Genomic DNA, 25,717 nt, shown 5'->3' with positions numbered 1-25,717 from the left:
TCTTATGCTTTAAATCCCCTGGTGAGGATTATTCTGTTCATGTTTTCACACTGTTCATTTTATTTCGTTTCTTTTTTTAAAATATGTATTATTCGTCTGGTCCAAAGTTTGTTGGTCTCTGGTTTAAATTGCCTCCACTGATCTGCATAATGACCCCATGAACTGGACAACAGAAAATGTTCTGTCTTGTTTTTTTTTTTGTATCGGACCGTATACTGTTTAGTGGCCCAAAATGTTTTCCTGTGTACTGAAAAAAATTCTTCATAGTTGTGTAAATAAAAAAATTTAAAAAACGTATTTTGTAGCGAGTGGTAAATTGAACAGTATTGCACGTTTTCTTTCAGGTTGTTTTTTCATGTTGTCAGGTAAAGCTGGATAGTTTTAATGGCCAAACACCTCAATCTGCTGTAATGTACAAAAGGGGCCTTTTCCACAATGCCTGCTCTTTCCTCTACACTTAACCAAGAAGGAATGATAGGAATGTAAAAATAAAGGAGTACAGGTGGATATTTTACCCCAGGGTAAACATTTAATCTTCATCTCCCCCGTTTCACATGCAGACAACAGCAGCTTACTTCCTTGAGTACACGAGTAAAAACATTGGTCATTCTGTAACAGACATTTTTACGTTTATCTGGCTTTTTACATGGAAACACAGCCTCCCATGCTTATACGTACGGTGACCTCATTAGAAACATGAAAACGAACTCCCCCCCCCCCGATGTCGTTATCAAGTGTGAGACCAGCACAAAGGCCTTACATTCAGTCAACCAGCAAACACATTTACATGTCTGTTAAAAGGTACCATATGGAAATGAATGAGGGTAGAATGTCAAGCAGTTTTTTGGAATTCTTGGAAGTCCGTGTTCTAGAACTCCATCGCCGGACGTGCGTTCAAGACGGCGACCGTTCGCTAACGTTTGCCAGCACATTCAAACTTGTTTCTGTTCGCCACCGAACGCTAGCTAACAGTCAGAAAAGGTAGTGCGCCGCGAACAAAACTGACTCCGGACAGGAAAGACGCTGAGAGAACAGACGTTTCCCGTTTCACCATAAAAAATGTGAGCGAGAAGTAAAATCGTCATCGAGGCATGGCTTCCTCGGCATATCGCTCAATTCTGCAGACCTCCTCATCAGTTGCGCTACATGACAATACAGAGTGGAATCCTATAATATCTCATGTCAGGACCACTATCATTGAAGTCCTCTAATAGCCACTGCGAAAATGACCCTCCGTTTTGTCGCATCCATTCTCAAATATTTTGCAAATCGGTCAACGACAAGTATTTTATTTTATTATATTTATTAATTTCCATCATTGTCCATTGAAATACGTTGAGTTCTAACTCCTCACTCCTCCTAACCGGCCGGTAGGGGCCGCAAGTGATCAGCAACTGCTTCCGTTTGGAATAAAAGACCAACAATGTAAAATGTCAATTTCAACCTTAAAATGCCAACAAAATAATCCGCCAACTAACGTTAATGTTTGTATCTGTGGCTATTATTTTGTTGGCATTTTCACATTGAAATTGATATTTTACATCGCTGGTCTTTTGGAATTGTTCCCGTCCAGATTGTTCCTGTCCGGATTTGAAACGAAAGTGCCAGACTATAACGTCAACGTTAGCTCTGTCTAACACATCGTGGCTGATATGAATGAAATTTTCAGTGGCACATGGTAAAAACTTGTAATATTTTATTTGTTTGGTTGCATTGATTGTGTAGCCTCCCTCTATTGTTGCATCAGCAAAGCTAACATGCCTGGCGGAGATCTGCACTCTACTGAGTGCACTCTTCTAGTTACTAAAATACGTTGATGGCGAAACCAAATGGAATGTTCATTTAAAATCGTTCAACATTAACTGTTGGCCGCAAACTTAGTTCGCCACGAACCTTCGTCATCTTGAACGCACGTCGGTACCGATTGTCACGTCAGCATTCGAATGTTCAGTACAGAGCATTCTAATCACATTTGTGATCTTGTACCTTGGGATTTCTGTAAGTTATACTTACAAAATAAATTACATAGGTTTGTGCACAAAGCAGAATTTATATGCTGGTCCTATGAAATTAGGTTTAACATTACAACACCATTATAACAGTACTAGCAATAATACATATAATATATGCCATTGCGGGGCCTGAAGCTCAGATGCACAATAATAGCAATCAACATAATTTGCTTATTATAAGCTTAAAGGTATAAAAGTTCCCCGAGAGACGGTTTTCATAAATAGTGTGCTTGTCCTTCAGACTGAAACATATAACTAGCATTGCCTTTTGTAAATCGGAAGTACCTGAGGCTGGCATTGTTGTGACGTTATATTTTGATTATAAACACACAAATCGCCCTATCGTATCTCCATCGCACATCCACACAGAACGGCTTCACAGACCAGCGCTGATCGCCCGGACGTGCTCGGGGGCCTTCGTGAATGACCAGCGCCTTGTGTCGCGCGCGCAATGGGAGTAAATTGAGCCAGCGGAGCCAAAATGGCCGACTTCAAAGGATTCCTCCCCCCTCAGGGAGCGCTGTGGGCAGCAGTCGGGGGCGGCGCCGGAGCGTAGAAGAGCTGGGCGTGGCCGGCCATCCTCTTGTTCTGCCGAAGCGGCGGCGGCGCGGCCTCCGGGGCGAAGGACCGGAAGGGCACCCCCCCGCCGTCGAGCACGTCCTCCCCGACCTGAGGGGCGGGGCCGAGCAGCCGGGGGTGGAAGCAGGTGTAGTACAGGCCTTTGAGCAGGAGGCCCGCCGCGTAGCAGAGCGGCACACCCGCCGCCAGGCCCGGGGCGTAGCGCTGCGTCTCCGCGGGGTCCCTGTACGCCCACCAGGTGGCCAGCAGGATCCCGCCGTCGGCCGCCATGAAGGCGTGGTAGATGGCGGCGCGGGCCCTGGTGCTGCCGTCCGTCACGTTGAACCAGCTGAAGTACCAGATGAGGCCCACGGTGGCGCGGTAGAGCCACTCCCCCGCCGCGCTGTCCATGAAGCTGGTGCGCTGCCGCCAGGCCCACAGGAAGAGCGCCCCCCAGTGGAGCAGGAAGTGCAGCGCCACGTAGGCCGGCAGGACGGAGGCGAAGAGCGCCAGGGACACCACGCGCGGGGCGATCAGCAGCAGGTTCCACAGGAAGTAGACGGTGGAGGAGCCCCAGCCCTGCTGGGCCTTGTCCGGGAGGAAGGAGCGAAGGGACCGGTGGTAGTCCACCAACATCCAGGCCACGGAGGAGGTGGAGGCCACCACGCTCACATCTGCCCAGAAAAGAAAGGAGAGAGGAGGGAGGAGGGAGGAGGGAGGAGGGAGGAGGGAGGAACCAATCAGCTGACGGGGCCACCGAGAGAGGGACCAATCGGCTCACGGAGAAACGGGACCCGTCTGTTTACGGTGTGGCAGTTAGAGAGAGGGAACTGCAGCCTTGCCGCTTCGCGAAAAATACATTTGCAAATACAAAAAACATGCAAAGCGGCAAACCAGGTTTGCTTGGCTTTTTCGCGAGGGTTCTGCTGGCCTCAGACCAGCAGTTCGTGAGAGCTGGTGCTTCTGCTGAGGGCGCTGTCAAGGCAACAGGGCCGTGTGGGGGGGGGGGGGGGGGGGCGCCGGGGTCGCAAACCAAAGTGGGACTGGTGACAGTTTCACTCTTTTGATTAGCACATACTCTCACCTACAGCGACCTGCGTCACAGTGCATACAGTGCTTCAGCTGAACTAGTGTAGATACAGACATGGATGGACTGAAACAAAATGGCAGTTCATAAAGAACTACAGTACTATAATAGACACATTGCCACACATTATCAAGTATCAATCAAGCACTAGAGTATTCATTACAGAGAGCACCAAAGATTCAAATCCCTTTGAGCAAGCATTTCAGAAGCATACCGGATGTATGCACAGCTAAGGAATATTACACAGTTCAGGAATATACTTGTGTATACACACACACAGGCTCACTCACACACGCACACACACAGACTCACACTGCACAGTACACACTCACTCACACTCACACACAGGGTCACTCACACTGAGTGCGTACACACACACACACACTAGCACACACACACACGCACACAGGGTCACTCACGCTGCACGACGTACACACACACAAGGTCACTCACACAAACACACACACACACTATTACATGCTCCCCCGTTCTGCTTTTATTCCCCTTTGTCTGTCTCTCCCTCGCTCATCTCTCAGGTGCCTCTGATTAGGGGCTGATTGCACCTGTAGTGCCCCTCCTTTCAAAAGGCTTTGTTGTTGTAGTTTAGTTTTTCCTCTGTTTTGTTAGTTTAGGGAGAAGTCCTGGGTCCGACAGCCCACTGCGTGGTTGCCCCAGGCTTCTCCTTCCTTTAGTTCTTTTTGGCCAGACCTCCCTGCTCTTATTGCTTCATCATTTGTGAGCATTTTTGTGTTTTGTTAAATAAATGCATTTGCTTGTTTACTCTAACTGGGTGTGGCGTCCTATTAATGTGTTCCTGCCTCTGGCAGAGCCAGTGGTTTTTGAGGCCGTAACACACAAACAGGGTCACTCACACTGCGCGACGTGCACACACACACACACACACTCACACACACACACACACGCGGGCGCGCAGGCTCACTCACACTGCGCGACGTGCACACACACTCACACACACACACACACGCAGGCTCAATCACACACACACACACACACGCAGGCTCACTCACACACACACACACTCACACACACACACACACGCACGCGCGCAGGCTCACTCACACTGCGCGACGTGCACACACACTCACACACACACACACACGCAGGCTCACTCACACACACACACACACACACACACGCAGGCTCACTCACACACACACACACACTCACACTGCACGACGCGCACTCGGTTGGTGCGCAGCATGATGTAGAGCATGAGCGTCAGCTGGGGGGCGCTCTCGCAGAAGGTCTCGATCAGCCGCAGCATGCTCAGGTCGTGGGTCATGTACACCGCGTACTCCGAGCCCTGCTTCCCCCGCCACCACACCTGGAACCCCTGCCTGATGGCCGAGACGTGCCTGCGGGGGGGGGAGGGAAAAGGCCCCGTCAATCACTGGTCACCTGACTCAGCTGGCCCCGCCTCTCACACGACACAGCCCCAGCACGGCGAGATGACATCAGGGCCGGGCTGTACGCTACAGTACGGAAGACACGCAGCCTAGTACTTTAAACCCGGACAAATTACGTTTTCCACGGGTCATTACTTCAGTCAGACTTATCAGCAGCTCAGCTGGTTGCGCAATAATGTGACGCTGTGACCTTTGAACGTTACATTTTTTACATTTTTAGCTACCAGCCTGGGTAAATAGCGCAATTTTCGATGATCATAACGATGACAGACTGGAGATGTGGTTCTCAACGTAAAACTGATTTTTCCTTTGCTACAGATGAAATAGTTTCCTGGGTCGCCGACCACATGAAAGCAGAACTCCCTGATGCAATCCAGCAAGCGTGAATCAGCCAAAGCTGCAGATGACTGATGATCCTCATTTAGGCTGGTGTGCCTGTAAATCACACAAAACTATCAAAAAAAACAAGTTCTGAACATTGAAAAGGAGGAAAATAAGCGCTCTGCCTCTTCGGTTAGAAGCTCATTGGCTGACAGCATACTGCAAATGAACACATTAATACAGATTATTGCTCTCTGAACACGCACGTATGTGATGTGCAATATGCAGTACTCACAGCGCGTGTGAGTGTGTGCGTGTGAGCGTGTGTGTGGGGGAGTTAACTTCTCCTCCATGGTTCAATTGAAAGCAAACACTAGAGCCAGGGTGCAGCCTTAGTACTGAGGGCACAGCTCCTGAATGTCTACTGAGCGGAAATTATGTCATTATCCACGGTTTCAGGCTCCTGTATCTAAAAGGAGTATACGGTACAGCAGTGGTTCTCAATGGGGGGGGGGGGGGGGGGGGGGCAAAAGGGGGCCTCAGGGAGGTGATAAATTATTGAAAGCTTCAATCAGGAAACATCAAGCCATAAGTAATTAGTCAAATAAATAAATAACACAAAGCAAGCAATTAATAGTATATAAAATATAATAACCTTTTTAGTTTCTGTACATTTCTCACACTCATATGTTTGCTATGAATAGGGAAAGGGAAATGAAGAAGTACATTTGCTTTGTAAGTATTCCAAGATTACTACAATGGCTGCTACAATTACTACAATTTTTTAAATCACTTTTATGCTTTTATGGGGTTAAATGGAATAAGGTTGACTAACCGCATTAGTGTGTAAAGACGGAGTCGCGAAGTTGACAGGTACGACTTTGAGACGTTAGTTAATGCATCGATATCTTTCATAAATGTAACTCCCCAGCAATGAAACAACTGTACTTAATTGTAAAAAAAAAAAAAAGTTACTAGTTTTATTATTATTGTTATTGTTGTTGTGTTAACTGCTAATCTGATAGTATGCAGGTATTCCTTAACATGCTAGAAAAGTTACATTGTGTGAGTCACTGTGAAAAGTAATGCAGTGTCATACAAAGGTGAACTCGTGTTATATATTCTGATGTAGTAAAATAAAGTTTGTTTTCAATGCATTGCAACGTTTCTTCAATATTCCAAAATAACATATAAAGTGACAACATAATGAATGTTTACATACCGGTAGCCTATATTAGAAAGACTCCTTATAATGTGAATGAAATCATATTGCCAAAATATACTTAATACAGCTTGCTATCTCGAGCCTTACCTGAAAAAGAATCCCAGCTGAAGAACGTGCAGCCAGCAGTACAGTTTGAAATGTTTCTCATCGGCCAGAAGTACGTTTTTGGAAGTTGTCTGCTCCTCGTAGCCCTCAAGCTCGCGGTCGTAGCTAAACCAGAACCAGCTAAACATCTGGACCACGACTGAGGAGAGAACCATGAAGCTGACCAGCACTCCGAACCAGAAGAAGTCCCCGCGCAAGAAGAACTCCTGGGCGACCCACAGGTCGGATCCAATATCGAAAATGAACGTGCAAACGCCAATTACCGTGAAGAGGAAATCCAGCCACGAATATTCAGAAAAGGTAGAGCATTCCATGCTCCCGACAACCGAAAACTGTCCATAGAAGTTAGCCTACGCCAAACTCACGACTTCCTCACGTCGCTTACCGACCCTCTCCACGACGACTTGCTTTAGGAAAAGTCGTGAGCCAATGTTGAGCTAACACATGTTGAGCTAGCCGGCTAGTTGACGAACTTTACATTGGCGAGCTGTCTGCTGTCTCTTCCGGATGTTTTCTGAGCTGTCAGAACACATGACCTGTCTGAACTGTTCCATTTTTAGGAATAAATATAATTCTTGTCATTTTATCGGTGTAGCCATGATAAGTGTGGCCAGTGTGGTTAACCAATTCCGATACTAGAAAGACATCACTCACAACGGATTGGGGAATTCCGTGACCGTTACTACTGCCTTGTGCTATCCCTTTCCCTTTCGCAAACCACTGCACACTATTTACTGGCCCCTCCTATTTTTTTTACAGTCTTTGGGCCCCTCCTACGATCAGTCGAGCGTGAAACACGGTAACACCCGATATTCTAAGTCTTTGCGTTACGCCCAAAGGCTCTTAATCGAATTGACAAGCCCGCGCACGTATCTAAACACGTTTCTATTCATTTGTGGTTTACCGGTTGAACGAATTATACAGCCTATTTACCTGTATGAATGAGAAAGTTAAGCAATAAAGTTTTCACTACTGATGGGAAGCTGAAGTATACGCCATAATTGTCGACACAGACACATTTACACAGCCACACAAGTCGTGCAAGACAAATATATATTTTAATAGCATCCCAGAATGTACAATGTTTGCACTGTTATCCAATGTTATCCAGTTTAGTAGAGGTTTTTGGATAACTGTATACAGGCACATGTTGCAGGATGCATTGTATTGTGTGTAACTGTGCTGCTTGTAAAACAATATATGGATAACACAATAGATTGTATTTATGTAGCATCTTTCTGAAAGAGCTTTGCGGCGAAGGGAGAAGCTCACATCAACCACCACCAATCTGTAGCAGCTGCCTGAACAATACACAGCAGCCATTTTGTGGCAAAATGCTGAGCACGCAGAGGTGAAGAAGGAAAGAATGATCAAACCTTTAAACAAGAGGATTACTTGGTGGCCGGATAGAGAGTGGCTGGTCGTGAATTTCCCTCCTACTTTTTGGGATAAGTCACATGGGGACCTTACTGATGGAGTCAGGACTTCAGTTTAACTCTCATCTGAAATACTGTCTCATACAGTATAGTGTCCAACACTACACAGGGGCATTGGGTTTTCTTTTTGGCTCAGAAGGACAACTGCTCTGTACAGTCCCAGCAGCCCTTCCTGCTGCAACGTTTTGCCAGATCTCCCAACCAAGTATCAATATTATTCGATACACTATGTGAATACATATAAATACATTGGATGCCATCATTTTTACATTAAATATTCTCTCCATGGTGTTACCTTACAGAGAGCTTCATAACTTAAAGAGTCACAGTAAAACCACGGCAGGTTGGAAATTAAGCCTTTTATTCAGAAGTCCCAGAGCAAGAAAACACTGGGGAATTCCAAAGTGACAAAGAGAGAATCTGTTCACACATCTGTTCAGAGGAAAAAGGAATGAAGTTAATGCATCATGACAAAATACATAAAGGGTCTTGGGAAGGTTCATTGGAAATGTGACTGAAATGGCATTCCTTAAGTTAATTACCTGTTTGGATTTAGGCGATGGCTTGCTTGCACGATCATGACACAGGACATAGCGAGTTATTTCTAGAGGATTAGTAAAATACTTGCGAAAACTGACTTTGGCCCAGCCCCAAATCACAACAGCCTGCATGTGACATGGTGTTGTCATATTCTCTTGCTTTTAGACAGCAATAGACACCCACACCCTCCCTGTTCCACAATGGCATACCATCAAGAATGCATATGGTTTATTGACAAGAACAGGCCATTCAACCCATTCAGACTCATTTTACCTGCTGGGTAGAGAGACTCTGGCACTGAATCAAGTTTAGAAGACGGACTGAAACCCTAGATTTCACAGCATATATATGAATATTTATGTCCAACATATTTAGTATGTTTCATTAATAACAAACTACTGCTGTTTACATGAATGTGTACATAGGCAGGATACACTCAGTCACCATAGATGAGGGTATCTATTATATTACTAGCAAGAGCACAGAACAGTCATATGTGAAAATATGCCAGCCTTGTCCTTCTAGATAAATTATGGTAATTGATTATCCAGAATAAATATCACATTTTCATTAAATCATATGGCAGTCCATAGCTTGAAAACATTGGCCACGCATTCTGGTGATAAGACAATGGGAGACATTATATATATATAGGGCATGTTTATTTCAAAGTGTACCATAGCTGCTTACATGCAACACTATGTAGACCAGGACTGTTTTGTATTAGCATGCCAAAATGATGGTCTTAACAATTCAAGTAATCGAAGCATTTGCATAGTCACTGAAAGATCTGACGAAATATTGTAGTCTGCATCATCAAATGTACAGGACGTATATATGCCCTTGCGTGCAATATCACGGGGCTGTTTATGTTCTGCTAGTAATCGCAACATTTAACCATATTACACGCGATTCAAATTCTATTTGTTTCACTTGCACATAAAAGTTACGTGTGGCTGAGGTACACGCCTCCTATTTTGGGCGCCCTATGGCGTTGTTGCTACAAGGGGAGGGGAGTGTGTAATTTATGTGCGCGCTTCACCCAGCTTGTCTGTGTGTGTGTTTTGTGAGTGTGAGGAGTTGAGCACACGCAACCGGGACCGTGGAAATGTCTCGAGTTTACATCGGCAGATTGAGCTACCGCGCGAGGGAAAAAGATGTCGAGAAGTTCTTTAAGGGTTACGGGAAGATATTGGAAGTCGACCTAAAAAACGGGTAACAAATTTGATAAAGGCCGAACGAGTCATCCAACGAGCTCAACGCGCGTTGTGGCCTGGCTGGAGAGGCCCAGTCTGGTGATGTTGCAGACGATCGGTTGTCGGCGGCGGCAACGGGGCAGCGTTTATATGTTTCTGTTTTTACACACGCGGAGTTATTACAAAGTGTTTGGATTGCCCGCAAAGTGTAACCTTGGTCGATAATTGGTAAAACAGCATATACATCCACATTGCTTTTCGGATGAGTAGCTACCTGGCTACAGCCTAGTTTAGGCTGCGTTCATTGTTTTGAATTGTTGCGTTGCTGCGAGAATCGTTGCCGTTGCTTGTTGGCTATCTGTGAGTGTAACAACATTTTAGACGATGTTGTGTTTTACTCAATACTATTTCTGTAAATAATGTGGTTACTGTCTCATTTGTCGGCCAATTTGAAGGATTAAGCCGATTTATTCTCCAGATGTTTCTCCTCGAGGAACAACTGTTAGCTAGCCAAGTGTGCTCGTTCGCTCGCGGTTTAGCGAGCTAACTTTAGCTAGCTACTGAACAAGCTAACTATTGTCCCGCGTTTCCAGTTGACGTAGCAGTTACGGTACATCAAGCAGTCTATTTTGGCCTGAAAGTTGATTTTGGTGAAATGCATTCTTTTTAAAAATCTAAAATGACGCCATTATTTCCAGTGTGCGATGCATGGCTAGAATAATGGCAGCCATTACGCAAGGCCTAGATTTGGGCCTAGCTGGGTAATAATCCAAGATGTAGCTATGACGCAAGATCTGTGCAGTTATTTGATTGGTCGATGCGTGAAGCGCAATTTAAGCGTTTGCTAATTTAAGCGTAGTTTGCTATCTGGCATACTAGTACTACGTTGGATTTGTTTACTCCACTTGAACTTTCACTCAAATCATTGTTTAGTTACGGTCTGCTAGTGTAGCTAGGGATGAAATTAGTGAAACACCCAACGGTGTGCGATTGCATATTTGGCAAATTCACAATGCTAGGCAGTTTAGGTATTTTTTGTAATTAATGAGAACTAGCTAGTCTAGTCATTAGCTGTGTAATAATTGTGGTCAGCCAGTTAAAATCAGCTTTTAAAGTTAGTACAGCCAATCGTATCTTCGTGGTTACTTCACTGTCCTTTAAATGAACGAATTCCCCAGTGTTGCCGAGAGCTCGACATTTCGGCGCTGGTAGTACTATTCTATAAATCTCATCCATTTCTTACAATAATTTGAGCACTAATTTCAGTCCTTTCTGGGTTACTTGGCACTTGACGACGAAACTAGAACTGGTATTATGTAGTACTTAAGTTAAAGAAAATGTACTAACTTACAATTCGCCAAGTTGATTAGATCAGTAGTTTGCCAACTTATTTAACCGTCTATTAACTTGCAAAATATTGTCAACGTGCATGCTCTCGAGACAAAAAAGTCCAGATGCATTCCAAAAAAGTTCCAGTAGTCACGAAAAGGGCCCCAGTGCGATGCAGGGTGAACGTCGGCAAGGAATTTCTGGGAAGTGCCGGGGCATGACGGGCCCGCTGTTTTTATTCCCTTCAGAAACAGCCAGCTATGCGAATATTGAAAATGCCGTATATGGCTGTGGTGGTGATGTGGGTGGAGTTATCCTGGGGACTGTGCTGCGGTGTCACGTGTTTGATTGTTATAGTAATTTAAAGCTAGGCGATCAGCATTTTCTTTAAAATCCAACAATATCCAATTGGACACTGAATGTTTATATACGTTTTTTTGGCCGGTTATAGTATGCACCGTTGTTATGTCGGTTGTCCTTCTGCTCAGTGTTTTGTCTTGCTTTTTGTATGAAGGTACGGGTTTGTTGAGTTCGATGACCCTCGAGATGCAGACGATGCGGTTTATGACCTGAACGGAAAAGACTTGTGTGGTGAGAGAGTCATTGTGGAGCACACAAAGGGACCGCGCCGGGACGGGAGCTACGGTTCGGGAAGGAGTAAGTACAGACGACCGCGGTACCGGTCATATGATGAAGAAAAAAAACAGTTACTCCTAGTATTTGATCAGACAGTCTTGAAGTGGGCCCTCAGGCTTGGTACCAGGTGACCACAATGCATGACGGTCTTTACCACGTGTTCAAACCGAAAGTTCTTGAGCCACGTTTTCCACCATAGTTCTGATATTAGGCACAAGTGCTGTTTTTTCTTTCAGCAGTTGGATATAACGAGCTATTGACTGGTTTCTGATCTGGTGTTGATTATACACAGAACCTTGTCCTTCAGTGCTTGGGTGTATTTCAGGAACATACCAACCCCACGCAAAAACGTTTTTTCTCCAAAGTCAAATGGTACTTCTGGGTCAATTGACATCAGATCTGAATCGGTGTTCAAAGCTCAGTCAAAGGAAGTAAAAAAAGAGTGACTGATCTGTTTAAATGTAGGTTTAAGGTTCCGCTAGAGCTCATTGGCTGCTGCGGACATTCAGGGCAGTTAATTTGTTGAAACGTGATTGGGTGGGAAGGAAGTCACCAACATGCACTGTGGCCACCAGGACCCAAGCAAGGTGACCCTGAGCTTAGAGCAGACATGTTGCACAGGCAAGCATATAAACCATGAACTTTCTCATGTACATGCATAATATTGTGTTGCCAAAAATGCAGCAAAATAAATTTGCCAGACCATTTCATAGCACAGATGATTTGATCTTTTAGTTTTTAATCTACCCAATTGTTAGTCACTGGCAACAATAACTCGGAATTTTTTTTTTTTGGCTTTTCTCTCGTATTTATTTCTTATTTTTCCTCTCTTTATTTTTATTTTTAAAATGTGACTGTTATTAACGCTAGAGATTTAACAAAGATACCTCGATGTTTTAATTGAAAGAGACCTTTGAGCCTAAGATGACTGGCTGCCTGCCCCTATTGCTGGCCTTGGGTTCCCTTTCCAAGAGTGTGGCTCTATGACCATTCTGGGGCCCCTGGCTGACCAAAAAGCGGGGAGCCATTGCGAGTGAAGACCGCTTTTCCCTATAGCCCGGGTGGTGAGGATGCCATGGGGTTAGGACCAGATGTGGGTTATGCTCTTATAGGTGCCTAACAATCTCTTTTTTTTTTTTCAATGTCTCTTAAGTTTGATTATTAAGAAACAAAAACTGTAATTCACCGTAAGTACTTTAAAAAAAAAAAAAAAAAAAGAGGGTTATGTGGGTTTTTTTTTTTTAATGCTTTCATAAAGTCGTCTACATATGTTTCTGTCTGAGAATAGCTGAGAATTAATTTTTTATTTAAATTTTTTCTTTTTTGATATTGACAGATGTGAGTGTTTTGAAGAAGTGCAGTGTACATTTGCTAGTGTTTTAAGACAGTCCGTTAGCTGTGTTGTTAGGGGCTCTGTGTAATGACAGGTGACGAGGGCTAGCTCTTGTTTTGTTTTTTGTTTTTTTGTTTTGTTTTGTTTCTGAGTAGTGGGAGGGGGTCTCCCTGTGCTGCTTCAGGTCAGTGTGTGTTTATGTCGGTTGTGTGGACAGGGTTTCTGTGCAGGGCTGTTTATTCCCAGCGAATGCTGTTGCTTGCGCGTTGTCTCCGCCTGACCCGTGCCGTTCTCGTCCCCTTGTCGTGCTGAAGGCGGCGGGTTCGCGCGCGGCGGGAGGGACCGCTACGGGCCGCCGGTGCGCACCGAGTACCGGCTCATTGTGGAGAACCTCTCCAGCCGCTGCAGCTGGCAGGACCTGAAGGTACGGGGCACCGGCCCTGCTCCCGCGTTACCGTGGCTACCGTGCACACGGGCCATGCACGCTCCTGCACACACGGGGACCATGCACACGGGCCATGCACGCTCCTGCACACACGGGGACCATGCACACGGGCCATGCACGCTCCTGCACACACGGGGACCATGCACACGGGCCATGCACGCTCCTGCACACACGGGGACCATGCACACGGGCCATGCACGCTCCTGCACACACGGGGACCATGCACACAGGCCATGCACCCTCCTGCACACACAGGGGCCATGCACACGGGCCATGCACGCTCCTGCACACACAGGGGCCATGCACACGGGCCATGCACGCTCCTGCACACACGGGGACCATGCACACGGGTCATGCACGCTCCTGCACACACAGGGACCATGCACACGGGCCATGCACACAGGCCATGCACGCTCCTGCATACACAGGGATCATGCACACAAGTAAGGCTTTCAGGTGTGCACGATGCGTCAACAGCACCTGCACGAGAGCCTCACACACACAAACACAATACACGTGCAAGTACTGCATGCAGGCACACCGGTTTCCTGCCCAAAATCTGATGTGTGTGCCACGCTTCTCCCCCCACATCCTGCAGGACTACATGCGCCAGGCGGGCGAGGTGACGTACGCCGACACCAACAAAGGGCGGAAGAACGAGGGGGTGATCGAGTTCCGGCTGTACTCGGACATGAAGAGGGCCCTGGAGAAGCTCAACGGCACCGAGGTCAACGGGCGCAAGATCCGCCTCATCGAGGACCGGCCCGGGTCTCGCCGCCGCCGGTCCTACTCCCGCAGCCGCAGCAGGTCCAGGTGAGGGCGCCGTCCTGACCTGCTCGGACCTTCGGGTCACCTTACCCCCCCCCCCCTCGCTTTACGTTGTTAGATTTCAGCTTTACGGTGTCTTCTAAAGGAAGTGTTTAGCTTATGTTGTGTGTGTGGGTCATGTGACCCGGACGGAGCAGTGGGTAATTCTGGGCTGCCCCCCCCCTCAGGTCCCGGTCCAGGAGCAGACGCTCCAGGAAGAGCCGCAGCCGCAGTGAAAGCAGCAACAGCAGCCGCTCACGCTCCAGGTAGGCCACGCCCCTCTGAGGCCCCGCCCCCATCCCACGGTTTACTTTGAGATCTCTGAAATGTTCAGTGTGCCGATTGGGGCTCTCTGATTGGCTGAAACGGTTTAGTTTGAGACCTCTGCGCTAAATGTTCAGTGTGCCGATCGGGGCGCCGTGATTGGCCGGTGCGGTTTTTTAACGTTTCCTCTTCCCGCCGCAGGATGGCGTCTCGCTCCCGCAGCCGGAGCCGCGACCGCAAGAAGGTGCGCGGCCGGCGGGAGGGGGAGGACCGGAGCAACGGGGCGCGGCGCAGCCGGAGCAGGAGCCGGGGCGGCGGCGGCGGCGGGCGGGCCGGGCGCAGCCGCAGCCGGAGCCGCAGCCGCAGCCCCAAGAGCAAGAGGAACAAGCGGGACCCCAAGAAGGGCCACAAGGACGAGTCCGGGTCCCGGTCCCGCTCCCGCTCCCGGTCCCGGTCCCGCTCGGACAACAAGGACCGCGGCAGGAAGTCCGGCTCCAAGACCCGCGAGGCCAAGAGCGACCGCGAGGAGGAGGAGGGCAGCGCCGGCGGGGCCGAGCGAGGATCCCGCTCCCGGTCCCCGTCCCCGCCCAAGCCCCGGCTCAAGTCCAAGTCCAAATCCAAGTCCAAGTCCAAATCCAAGTCTAAATCCAAGTCCCCCTCGCCCCCCAAAGCCAGGTCCCGCTCTCCCTCCGCCTCGCGGTCCGAGTCCCGCTCCAAGTCCCGGTCCCGCTCGCGGTCTCGCTCCCGGTCTCGGTCCCGGTCCCAGTCCTGAGGTGGACCGTCGCCCCCCCCCCCTCCGAAAAACCCCCCGCCCCCTTTCTCCGACCCCCCACCCCCACATTTGTCCAGTTATTTTTTTTTGTTTTGTTTTTTTTTTTTCCTTTTTTGATAAATAGTTGTAGGATGACTGGGCACTCCTGCTCGACGTGTCTATCACATTATATATATGCTTCCCTTTCTTTCATTATGACTATTATAATACATCCTTACACGATAGTGCTGTCTCTTATTGGAGGTGTTTGTAAAATATTAAGTATGTGAGTTTAGTCTGAGAAAAGGGCATTGCTCAGATAGATTTTTATAAGTTTAAAAGTGTCTGAATACCGTAATAGGTGTCTTAACCTTTGTATTGCATACTTTGAAAAGCATACCGTGTTGACAGAGCTGTGTGGGGTGGGATTAATGTGATTTTATTCTGTTGCATCCTTCAACTTTGTGGGAAGTCCTTTTACCAGTTAAAAAATAAAAAAAACTTGCCTGATGCCTTGTTTGAAGTGAATCATTTTTTTATTGTTTTGAATTTTTCTGTTCTATTGCTGCCAAGTTGCTGCATTACATTGGAGTAATTTACCTGAGTGACTTACTGCAAATGGGTATATAGACAAGAGTGAAATGTACTGAAGTACACACTTGTCTGTAGTCTTAGGACTATATTTTACAACATTATGGTTCTAATCGCAAGACTTTTAGACACTTGAGTGATTGAAGTTTGAATTTGAATTAATTTAGACACTTTATTCTTGGGTTAAGATTGTTTTTGTCTTATTGTCTCTTGTCTTTAACACTTCATTAAACAACAGGCAGCAATCCAAAAATGTTCCCAACTGTCCAAAATGTGACTAGGCATTTATGAGAACCTGTTTGAGTGCAGATAGAATCTTTCAGGCCTTAAGCATTATCAGATGGAAAGAAGGTTACTGCTGGTCATGTTGAATATTTGTCGTGTTGCAAACATTACACTTAAATATTTGTATTCCGAAGGATATGAAATATTGCTTTAAAAAAAATGACGATGTCAAATTGGGATGATTATTTTTGATTGGATTTTTGTGAGTCTGTTCTGAATGAACGATCGAAAAATCGCGAGTGTTTGCGGTTTCGCGCTGTCCAGGGAGCGCGATTCCAATTGTTACCACCAGATGTCCTGTGCACGGAGTCAATTTACTCGACAATTTTAAAGGCAATGGAAAAGTATTTTGGACAGGTTTAGGGAGTTTCTCATTCTGTCCAACGACCGCAAGGTGGAGTAATACCACAAGAGTGGGTTTTGCTTAACAGCTCACACTTCCCGTAATTTTCTTAAATTAACCATTTTAGCTTTGATCCTGACCTGATTTTCAAGTTAAAAATCCGCGTTTAAAACCGATGGGTATTTAACCTTCAACAGGTTACTCTGATAACCTTGAAACATTAAATGCACTATATGCTTAACATTGTTGGTTCAATTGCATTCATTTGGATAATTAAAACTTAAAATGTATTTATATTATTACTATGCATAGGCCTGCATTTAAAGCCTTCTATGGTTTTTTATTTTGCTTTTATCCATGCAATTGTCTGAACGTAGCATACAAGCTACTTTTCAAGTTAAAATGAAAAACGAATTAGAAGCGCCAACCCATCAATTTATTCGAAAAATCTTGAGCTGAAGCTAAACGCAGTCCAGATCCTAACTGAAAGGTCTTGAACATTGCTGAGGGGCGCAAGTCAACGCTGTCAACATGCAAACCCAGAAAGAGGATCGACGAGAGGGGGGAAGCATCATAGGCTATTTAGGAGAGGGAGGTGCCACCGACGAAGAATGCGAAAGATGGACTGCCCCGTCGACTTCAGTATAGGATGTGTTTCACGTACAAAATACGTTTCTTAGCTGTTAAAGACGACTGCGTCCCGCCTCGTCGTTTGCCTCAAGCGCAGTGTTTTTTTTTATTTTCAAAGGTAAGGGTACATTCCTGACCCCTTCATTCGGAAGAAATTTAAGAGGGGGAGTCTACTAAAACAGACAGTGAGACTCGGTGCTCCGAAATCCGAGACAGCCACCACCACCCAGCTCATGGTGCCCTGGTCGTTTTGGAATTAACAGTAAAGCAAAAACGCGCATAAGTAATAATTGGTCAGCGGACGGAATAAGCGCTTAACATGTACGTAGTACGCCGCGTAAGGAGAGTTCCAGCTGGTTGCAAGGAGGGACGGTGCGCACCCAAGAACGAACACAACAAAGGCAAGTAACCCTTCTTCTTAACCCGGTCTAAAACGCCACCCGCTGTTTGCACGTCTGACCATCTTAAGTTTGCACCCGGCTATGTTGGCAGCCTTCCTTTAACATAAACTTTTCTACGACATTAACGGACGTTGTGTTCTCTTGTAGTTCGCAGATTGCGTTCAGTCGTCTGTGCCACTCATGTCTGTTTAACTTCAAGTTAGGCATACGCACGAAAGCGCACCTCCTTGGCTGGTTTATGGGAGCATGTTTATCACACCCTTTGTTAAAATGTAGTCTTTTAAAAAGTCGGTTCCTTGAAAGCTGCAAAGCCTACTGTCTTTAAGTATGTTCTAACGTTTTTTTAAATGTGCGCAGTTTCCCATTTAGCGGAGAATTCACTGGTATTTTGATTTCCCCTGCGTACCTTCCAACACCGATAATTGTTAAAATATTTGGCTACCAGGCGTGAAGAAGCTGCAGTGTTGGGTCTGCAGTTTAATTCACTGTTGATTGTTTTGTTTACAAAACTAATAATGAAACAATAACGATAATAATAATAATAATAATAATAATGCATATTTCAGACATTTCCCGCAGGTCAATAAGTGCAACCACTTAGGAAAACATACGAAATTGTGTTCTCACTCAGGAACTGTTAATTCGATGCGTGCAACATGAGCTCAACCCGTTTACTGACGGTACCCATTATATTGATCGTGACACGAGTTACTGAGCCGTAGTATCCGCACTGAATCTGCGTCGTGCCTAGGGGCACACAACTTATAATTGCTGCAGAACTTGACAGCAATCAAAATGTCCTTTTGTCAAACCGAAGTGCACGCAAGGCAATGTTAAAAAGTAGAAGTCTAGGTCGAGAGTCTCCAGTGACTGGAAATTTGTCACGAGAGCGTTTTCGAATAAATAGCTGCCCTTTGGTGGTCTCGCGAAGGAGTCGTAGGCTACTGGCAAGCCGAAGACAGGTAATAGTAACATTGATATTAACTGCGCCCCTTAAACGAGATTGACAAACAAAAAAATTTTTTTTTAAAAATAATACACCGCTTGCATCTTTATTATATCACCATGAGAGCCTTAGTAACGTGTTAAAAATGTGTGGTGCGTGTATGTGTGTTTGTTGGGGCAGGGGGGCTCAAGTAACATAGGGCCTAAACAAACTACGGCAACGATCCCTTACCTTGTTTTACAACTGAGTTAAAACATTGGATATTGTCATAATACTGAATGAGTTAAAGAAGCTGAAATGCGCTGGACTATATTTCGTTTTCACAGAGTCATGACGCTGTCCCTGTACCTGATTGCTGTATGACGTCGTTTTTAACTTTCCCATCTTTTTCTACGTCACGAAGTAACACCGCATCTTGGCGAGCTCGTGAACTGCAGTTTTTTTTAAACCATTACACTGAAAATGGTTTTAATAATTGGTGTGAGATTTGAGAAGTAGCAACAAAACTGAAGTTTATTTGCGCACTAATGATGTAATACAGTGGGACATAGGGACAGTGATGTCAGCACGTTTGCTTATTTAGCCTACAGTTCGCCTCTGGACTCTCGGCTAGTGGCTATACCTGCAACAAAATTCGAGTCTCACAATAAGATTCTGTCACTGAAAAATGAAGGCAGCTATACAAAATTTGTCCTGGGGTAGTTGGGCTGAGAATCACCGCAGAGTAGTTCAATGTGAGATCAATTCTAGAAGTATTTGGCAGACGGGAGGCCATTTGAGCTGTCTTATCTCACCTATTAGCCTGGTAGTGGTATTTGAACCCAGCGTTCCTCAACAGGCTGTCAGAAGTTCATCTTTCTCTGCAAGGTGAATGAAAGTTCTCTGAGGCTTCGGGCTTTTGTGTGTTTGCGGGTGAACCTGTTGTTTTACGACTCACGGGAGATTAAAACTATGGGGTCGATTTCTTTGCTGCGGTTTAAATCTCAGGTTTAAAATCTCTCAACCTCAGAACTAGTTCCTCCCCTGTCCATGCCTCGACGCAGCCTGGAGCTCCAGATCCATCACCTGGCTCCTCTAAATTGCGCTATACTGAACTATATCATTTGGTCTTCTATTATTCCTGTTAGCTGTCACCTCCACGGTATCCTGCGTAACCCATATTTATTTCCGGTGATAGAACCCTTGTAGAATTTCTCCTACATTCCATTCTACTGCTATTTTAGACTAGGCAGGCCAGTGGAGGATGGGCTCCCTCTCTATAGCTGGGTTTCTGTCGAGATGTCTTCCCATTGGGGAGTTTCTTCTTGCCATCAGTTGAAGGTTTTCTCCCCACTGGGAGATTTTTACCTCATGATCTTATTATTTGGGGGTTCAGTTCTGTTTCTTGCCTTGCTACTTGTAAAGCGCTTTTCAAATAAATTGAATTGAGAACTGCATTTCAGATGGAACAGCTAGCCTTTATTACACAGCTTTGGGTAGCTGCTCCAGTTGTTATGCAGTCATGTGATCTAGAGCAGTGGTTCCAAAACTTGGTCCTGGGGCCCCCCTGTGTATGCTGGTTTTCATTCCAACCACAATCGCAATCCCATAACTTTAACGAGCTGCTATTTTTCTTAATTTCTTAATCTTTCTTGTTGAGTGGGATTATTTAACCCTCTTAAACCATAGTCTGAAACAGCATTGCGTGCCATGAATAATGAAATTCCCATGTTGATATTGTGCTGCATTGTGTTCATTGTTCTACATTGCAAACAATTACATAAAAAGGGGAACTTTTTTGATCAAATGAAAGACAGAGTTAAATCAATAGGCTCCTAATTAGGTTGTTTAACACGTTTACTTTCTTTCTTAAATTTTTTCTTAAACTTATTAACACAATACAGGTTTGACTCACTATCATTTGCTTAGTCTTTGAATTCTTCCAGATGGTTAGTTTTAGTGGCCAGGTATCCTCATCTCACCTGTTAGGAGCCTCCTGATTCACTGCAGTCTTTAATCTGAAGTTTTACCTCTCTCTGTGCGATTGTTTGCAGTATAACACAATAAGCACAAAATTAACTCTGGGATTTTATTCTTTATGGTATGGATACTGTAGCAATTTCTGACATAATGTCACTTAAGAGGGTAAATGATCCCTTTGAATGCGAAAATAGTACCTAATTAAGAAAAAATACCAGCTTGTTAAAATTCTGGGATTGCGATTGTGGCTGGAACGAAAACCAGCCCACACAGGGGGTCCCAGGACCAAGTTTTGGCACCCCTTGTCTAGAGGTTTTAACCTGGGGTTTAAATTGTAGCTAACACGCTGCAATTGACCCATCGAATAATATGTGAGTGTCTGAGGCTGTGAACTAGTTTCTTCATTCAGTATTTTAAGCCCGACTGGCTTGTGATGTCACAGCAAAGGTATTACGTATATTCAAGAGCACCAAAATATTTTGTGAATGTTTTAAAATGGAACTAGACTGAACTGCCATTTATACTATGACAAATTACATACTTAGCAATTCCACACAGTACATAACAATGTCATACGTAACAATCACATAAACTCACAAAAACCTTTCAGGTAAACACCTCAAGTGTGAATGCCAACAGTCTTTCTCATCATTCATGCTGAATCAGACCTGGGTCAAGTACGTATTTGTTTTGGATTCAAATACATTTCTACGCTTTACTGATCTTGTCTGGTGTATTGGAACCAATGAAATACTCTCAAAAAGTGCAAACGCCGCCTTTTGGTCATTATTGGCAGGCTCAGTTTCACCAGGCAAGATCAACAGAGCACAGAACAGTATTTGAATCCAAAACGAATATGTATTTGACCCAGGTCTGCGCTGAATTAGATAATAAGGTTAAAGTATGGCGTGTTTTATTCTGTTCCAGTAGGGGGCGCTGAGTCCTGTCCTCTCTCCACAGCGTCCTGTTAGAGGCATGACCGCCGCTGGAGCCGCTCGTGCCGCGGAGACCCCGGGGCCCCCTGGCTCCCGCCGGCGGCTGGGGCGGTTCCGCCTGCACCCCAGGAAGCGGGCGGAGGGGCCGGTTCGGGCCCGGCTGCGCATCCGGTCCCCCCCGGGGGCCTTCCTGCTGCTGGGCGCGGTCGTGGTGACGGCGGGCGTGGCGGCGGCGGCCGTGGGGTACTGGCCGTACCGGGCGGCGCCGTTCGGCCAGGCGGGTGCGGAGGCGGACCCGGGTCGCCCGCAGGTGGCCGGGTGGGGCCCGGGGGGGGCCAGGGGGGGCCCCTTCTCCAGCGAGCGGCTGAAGCTGCTGGGGCCCGTCCTCATGGGCGTGGGGCTCTTCATCCTGATATGCGCCAACAGCGTGCTGTACGAGAACCGCGACCGTGAGAACCGCGACCGCGAGACGCGCCGCCTGCTGGCCCTGGCGGAGGCCGACGCCCGCGCCGTCCGCGCCGTCTCCGCCGCAGTGCCCATCGAGGCGCCCGCTCGAGCCGACGGAACGCTCGAGCTCTACCGCTGGGCCACCCCCTTGCCCGCCGGCAGTCTCGGCCTCCGCCACCTGGGGGCGCTGACGGGCTCTGAGCCCGCCCTGCTGCTGCAGCCGCAGGCCGGAGAGGGCAAGTGGGCCGACGCGAGCCGCCCGCTGGCCGCCCGGCGGGCCGACGCCTGCGGGCCCTTTAAAAAGTCCTCCTCGCCCCCTATCTCCGTGCGCTCCGTGGGCTCGGACTCCTGCGGCTCCGGCGAGCTCAACCTGACCGCGCTGACCGCCGCGTCGCTGGCGAGCCCGCCCCCTGACGGAGGCTGCCGTGAGGTCACTTCCCCTCCCCCCAGGCGCTGCTACAGCCTGGGCAGCAGGACGGAGCCCCGCCCGGGGATGGGCGGAGTCCTCCAGCAGGCGTCCAGCCCCCAGGTGAGCCTGAACGTGCCGGACCTGCGCGCCTGGGCCGCGGACGGGGGCGGGGCCTCCGGCGCGCCCCGGGACCACCGCAGCTGGCCGCGGCTGGACCTCGGCGGCGCCCGGAGGTACCTGAAGCTGGAGAACAAGGAGGACTCGGTGGACAGGCTCCTGGACCGGCTGGAGCAGCAGCATTCTCGCCAGGAGACGAGCTTCGGCTCGGGACCCTTCCAGTGAGGGACGGCCATGTTGGCGAGGGCGGGCGGGGGGTGGGGTGGTGATACAGAGGAAGCCATCTTGGTGAGGGCGATGTGCGAGAGCCATGTTGGCGAGGACCGTTTTTTGGGTTGCCATTGAGCAGATGGAGATTTACTCCTGGTGGATTTATGCACATGTCACACGTATAGTTATGCAGCTCGGGGTAGCCAATCGGGCTTCCTGACTGAGTTTGGAGGAACTGCCCCCCTCGTTCTCGCCACATTATTTCAGCTGGTCTGTCTTCTGGAACCTCCAATCAGCAGGCTTTGCGCTTTGCGTGCTTCCCGGAGAGAACAGTCCTCACAGGCGGCCGGATGCACACAGGAGCGCTGGCGGGGAGGCGAAGTGGAATTGATTTTGCCGTTTTTTTTTTTTTGTTTTTTTTTTTGACAACCGGGGCTGGGGCGGAAACAAAGTGCAGGCCCCACGCTGTCACGGGACGAGGAATTGATTGGGGGGCGCTGGCTTTTCCAGAAGGGCCGCTGCGTGGGGCTTTCCATTAGCGAGAGGAACGAGCGTGGCCTCTGGTGCCAAAAAAATGTCAGACGCTCCGTAGGCAGAGAGCGAGCGATCGGAGCGGGGGGGGCGGGGGGGATGGGGGGATAACCGTCGCTGCTCTGTAAAGCAATCCAAACAGAACCTCCGGACCAGGCTGTCCTGGGCCACCCAGGGTGCAGCCGGGACTCCTGAGGGGTGTTTGACTTCAGGACCGAAGCTGGTGCTTCCGTGCACCCGTGTGAAGATCTATGCAGAACGTTGGCCGTTTCCTCAGCCACAGTAATAAAACACACTGTATGCATTTTGCTATAATTATATATGATATGCAGTCCTTGGCAGACTATCCGTTGAGTATGCAAGAAGGCCAAGAGTCTCTCCCCCACCAGCATGTCTTCCTTGTCCTCACCCTGCTCTAAAATCAGGCTAAAACCCTGACCGGGTTGTTTTTGGGAGAGACCGCTTGCGGTCCTGTTGCGGTGTTCACTGGTCATGATGCTGTGCGTGACCGTCGTTTGTATACTGAGCAGTGCCTGCCAGCCCGACGGGAGACTTTTTATGACGGCGCTAGGCTAATGCTACGACTGCTGAGTGGTCAGTTCGGTAGCGGTGATGTACAGAGAGTCAGCAATAAAAAATAAGATTTGCTCCCGTACCGGGGACTGAGGTGTGCTTAAATCCTTCTTCCCTTACAGGAAACGGGAGGGAGGGAGGACCATGCCCACTCCCTCCCTCCCTCCCTCTCTCTCTCTCTCTCTCCCTGTGGCAGGTGCAGGTGATCTACCCGCTGGCTGAGGGTAGCAGGGGGGCGGGGTGGGCAGCCCGAACAGGAGGCGCGGCACGGGCCGCCGTTTGGGTCGTGCCCGCGTGCCGACGCGCCCGTCGCTGCTCGGAGATCGCGGCCGACCTCCTCCCCTCGCCGTTCCGCTCACCGCCGCGCGAGCGTCTATGGCGCCGTTAAAAGCAGTTTAGTCTCGACACGTGTACAGCCTCCTCTATCAGACGCGTCACAGAAACCCTCTGGCTTTTTTAATCCGACACCAAAAATAAAAGCGTCAGAGTTTCTCTGTGTAATCTGAACGTAGGAGCTTCCCTGTGTATCCCCAACTTCAGAGCTTCTCTGCGTATCCTAAACTCGTAATCTTCCACAATAGCCCCCACCCCACACTCCTACCCCCCCTCCCCCCTCCCCCCTCCCCCCCCAGTGTGCAGTTCCCCCCCTGCACTGGTAGTTTTCTTGGCCTCTGTTGGCCTGACAGCCCATAAAGAGACAGGCAGCTCCCTGAGCTCCATTAGCACTTGGCAGGGATTTCCAATAATGAGCGTCTGTGGTGTCGCGTGAGGAAGCAGAGTGGCTCCCGTCCGCGAATACCGCCACTCAAAACCTCATGGTTACAAAAGTCAAGTACTTTCATATGCTAATATAGTTTTATGTTATATGCCGTATACCTATATCAGTGCATGTGTGTGAATGCGCAATTTTCCATGTGGGAGTGTATGTTTGTAATGGATGTGTGTGTAGGTATTTGTATATGTGTGTGTACACGTGTATGTGTGTGTGTTTGTGTGTGTGTTTGTACAGGGGTGAGGGGGATTTGGGGTAATCTAACACATCCCACAAGGAGGTAGAGATGTGCTGGTTGAGTGGGTGAAGCTACCCGACTCTTAAATGCTCTGAGTTTTTTTTTTTTGTTTGTTACTGTCCTTACATCCTTTCCCCAGCTTTGCCGGCCAGCTCACAAGAAGCACCAGGCTGTAGGTGCTAGTTTTGGGAACGGTTTCTGGAGACGGGGAAGGAAAATAAAGAAGGGAAGCCGGGGGGGGTGGGGGAGGCGTGGTGCTAATATAAAAGAAAAAAGAGAAGAGTCTGACATATTCTGTCCTTGACAGCCGAGGATAAAAATTCAGAAAGCTTTTCTGGAAAAAAAAAAAAAAAACCCACTTCCCTCGCCTCTGAGGCTATGCAAATCTACTCTTCAGAGTTCAATCGGGGTGTCAGATGGATAAGACAAAAACACTGTTTGATGTTTTCAACAAGCCCGGAGGGGTTTTTAGCCCAAGATTCACATGTTTCTTCAACAAATCGGAGATTAAAAAACTACAGTACAGGCTAATACAGGCTGTGAGAGGAAATGTTTTTTTGTTCGAGGGCCTGGTGACCTTTGTTGACCTTGCTCTGCTTGCTCTAAACTTCTCTGTTGTCTGTTCAGTCGCCCTCTCTCAAGGTATGGTCCACACGGTAGCGCTGTGTGTTTTGCCTGGGTGGAGCAGAACACAAGTGGACCATCTGTCTGTTTCCCATCCCAGAACTGCAGAGAAAACCTGATCGGGGTTGGCCTGTAGGCTTGTTACTGTACGCCAATATGTGATAAATAACATGCCCCCATTCTCAATCTGAACATGTTTAAAATGTAGAGAAAAAAAAAAAACATTCACACTGC

General features: G+C 47.7%; 3 protein-coding genes across 5 annotated transcripts; 2 read left to right on the top strand and 1 right to left on the bottom strand.

The window, feature by feature from the left end:
- Positions 1–1,706: 1,706 nt before the first annotated feature.
- Positions 1,707–7,450, bottom strand: LOC118233030 (XK-related protein 8-like). Its single transcript, XM_035428333.1, has 3 exons — positions 6,718–7,450; positions 4,846–5,033; positions 1,707–3,244 (listed from the first exon to the last, which is right to left on the bottom strand). The coding sequence occupies exons 1-3, from the start codon at positions 7,047–7,049 to the stop codon at positions 2,523–2,525; spliced, it is 1,242 nt and encodes a 413-aa protein (XP_035284224.1). The 5' UTR covers positions 7,050–7,450; the 3' UTR covers positions 1,707–2,522.
- A 2,283-nt stretch (positions 7,451–9,733) lies between these two features.
- Positions 9,734–15,982, top strand: srsf4 (serine and arginine rich splicing factor 4). 2 transcript variants are annotated; one of them, XM_035429813.1, is made up of 6 exons: positions 9,734–9,926; positions 11,751–11,893; positions 13,520–13,629; positions 14,249–14,463; positions 14,646–14,723; positions 14,923–15,982. In XM_035429813.1, exons 1-6 carry the CDS (start codon positions 9,820–9,822, stop codon positions 15,491–15,493), a joined length of 1,224 nt encoding a protein of 407 aa, XP_035285704.1. In that variant the 5' UTR covers positions 9,734–9,819; the 3' UTR covers positions 15,494–15,982. The 2 variants fall into 2 exon arrangements, with proteins under 2 accessions (XP_035285704.1, XP_035285705.1); XM_035429814.1 differs by lacking the exons at positions 9,734–9,926; positions 11,751–11,893 and adding an exon at positions 12,014–12,984.
- Positions 15,983–17,292: 1,310 nt separating this feature from the next.
- Positions 17,293–23,919, top strand: LOC118233218 (transmembrane protein 200B-like). 2 transcript variants are annotated; one of them, XM_035428658.1, is made up of 2 exons: positions 17,293–17,722; positions 21,588–23,919. In XM_035428658.1, exon 2 carries the CDS (start codon positions 21,603–21,605, stop codon positions 22,758–22,760), a length of 1,158 nt encoding a protein of 385 aa, XP_035284549.1. In that variant the 5' UTR covers positions 17,293–17,722; positions 21,588–21,602; the 3' UTR covers positions 22,761–23,919. The 2 variants fall into 2 exon arrangements, with proteins under 2 accessions (XP_035284549.1, XP_035284550.1); XM_035428659.1 differs by having other exon boundaries at positions 21,558–23,919.
- Positions 23,920–25,717: the final 1,798 nt, after the last annotated feature.

This window comes from Anguilla anguilla, chromosome 8, assembly GCF_013347855.1.
Source record: "Anguilla anguilla isolate fAngAng1 chromosome 8, fAngAng1.pri, whole genome shotgun sequence".
Classification (NCBI taxonomy): domain Eukaryota; kingdom Metazoa; phylum Chordata; class Actinopteri; order Anguilliformes; family Anguillidae; genus Anguilla; species Anguilla anguilla.
This window is presented reverse-complemented; position numbering and strand designations above follow the sequence as displayed.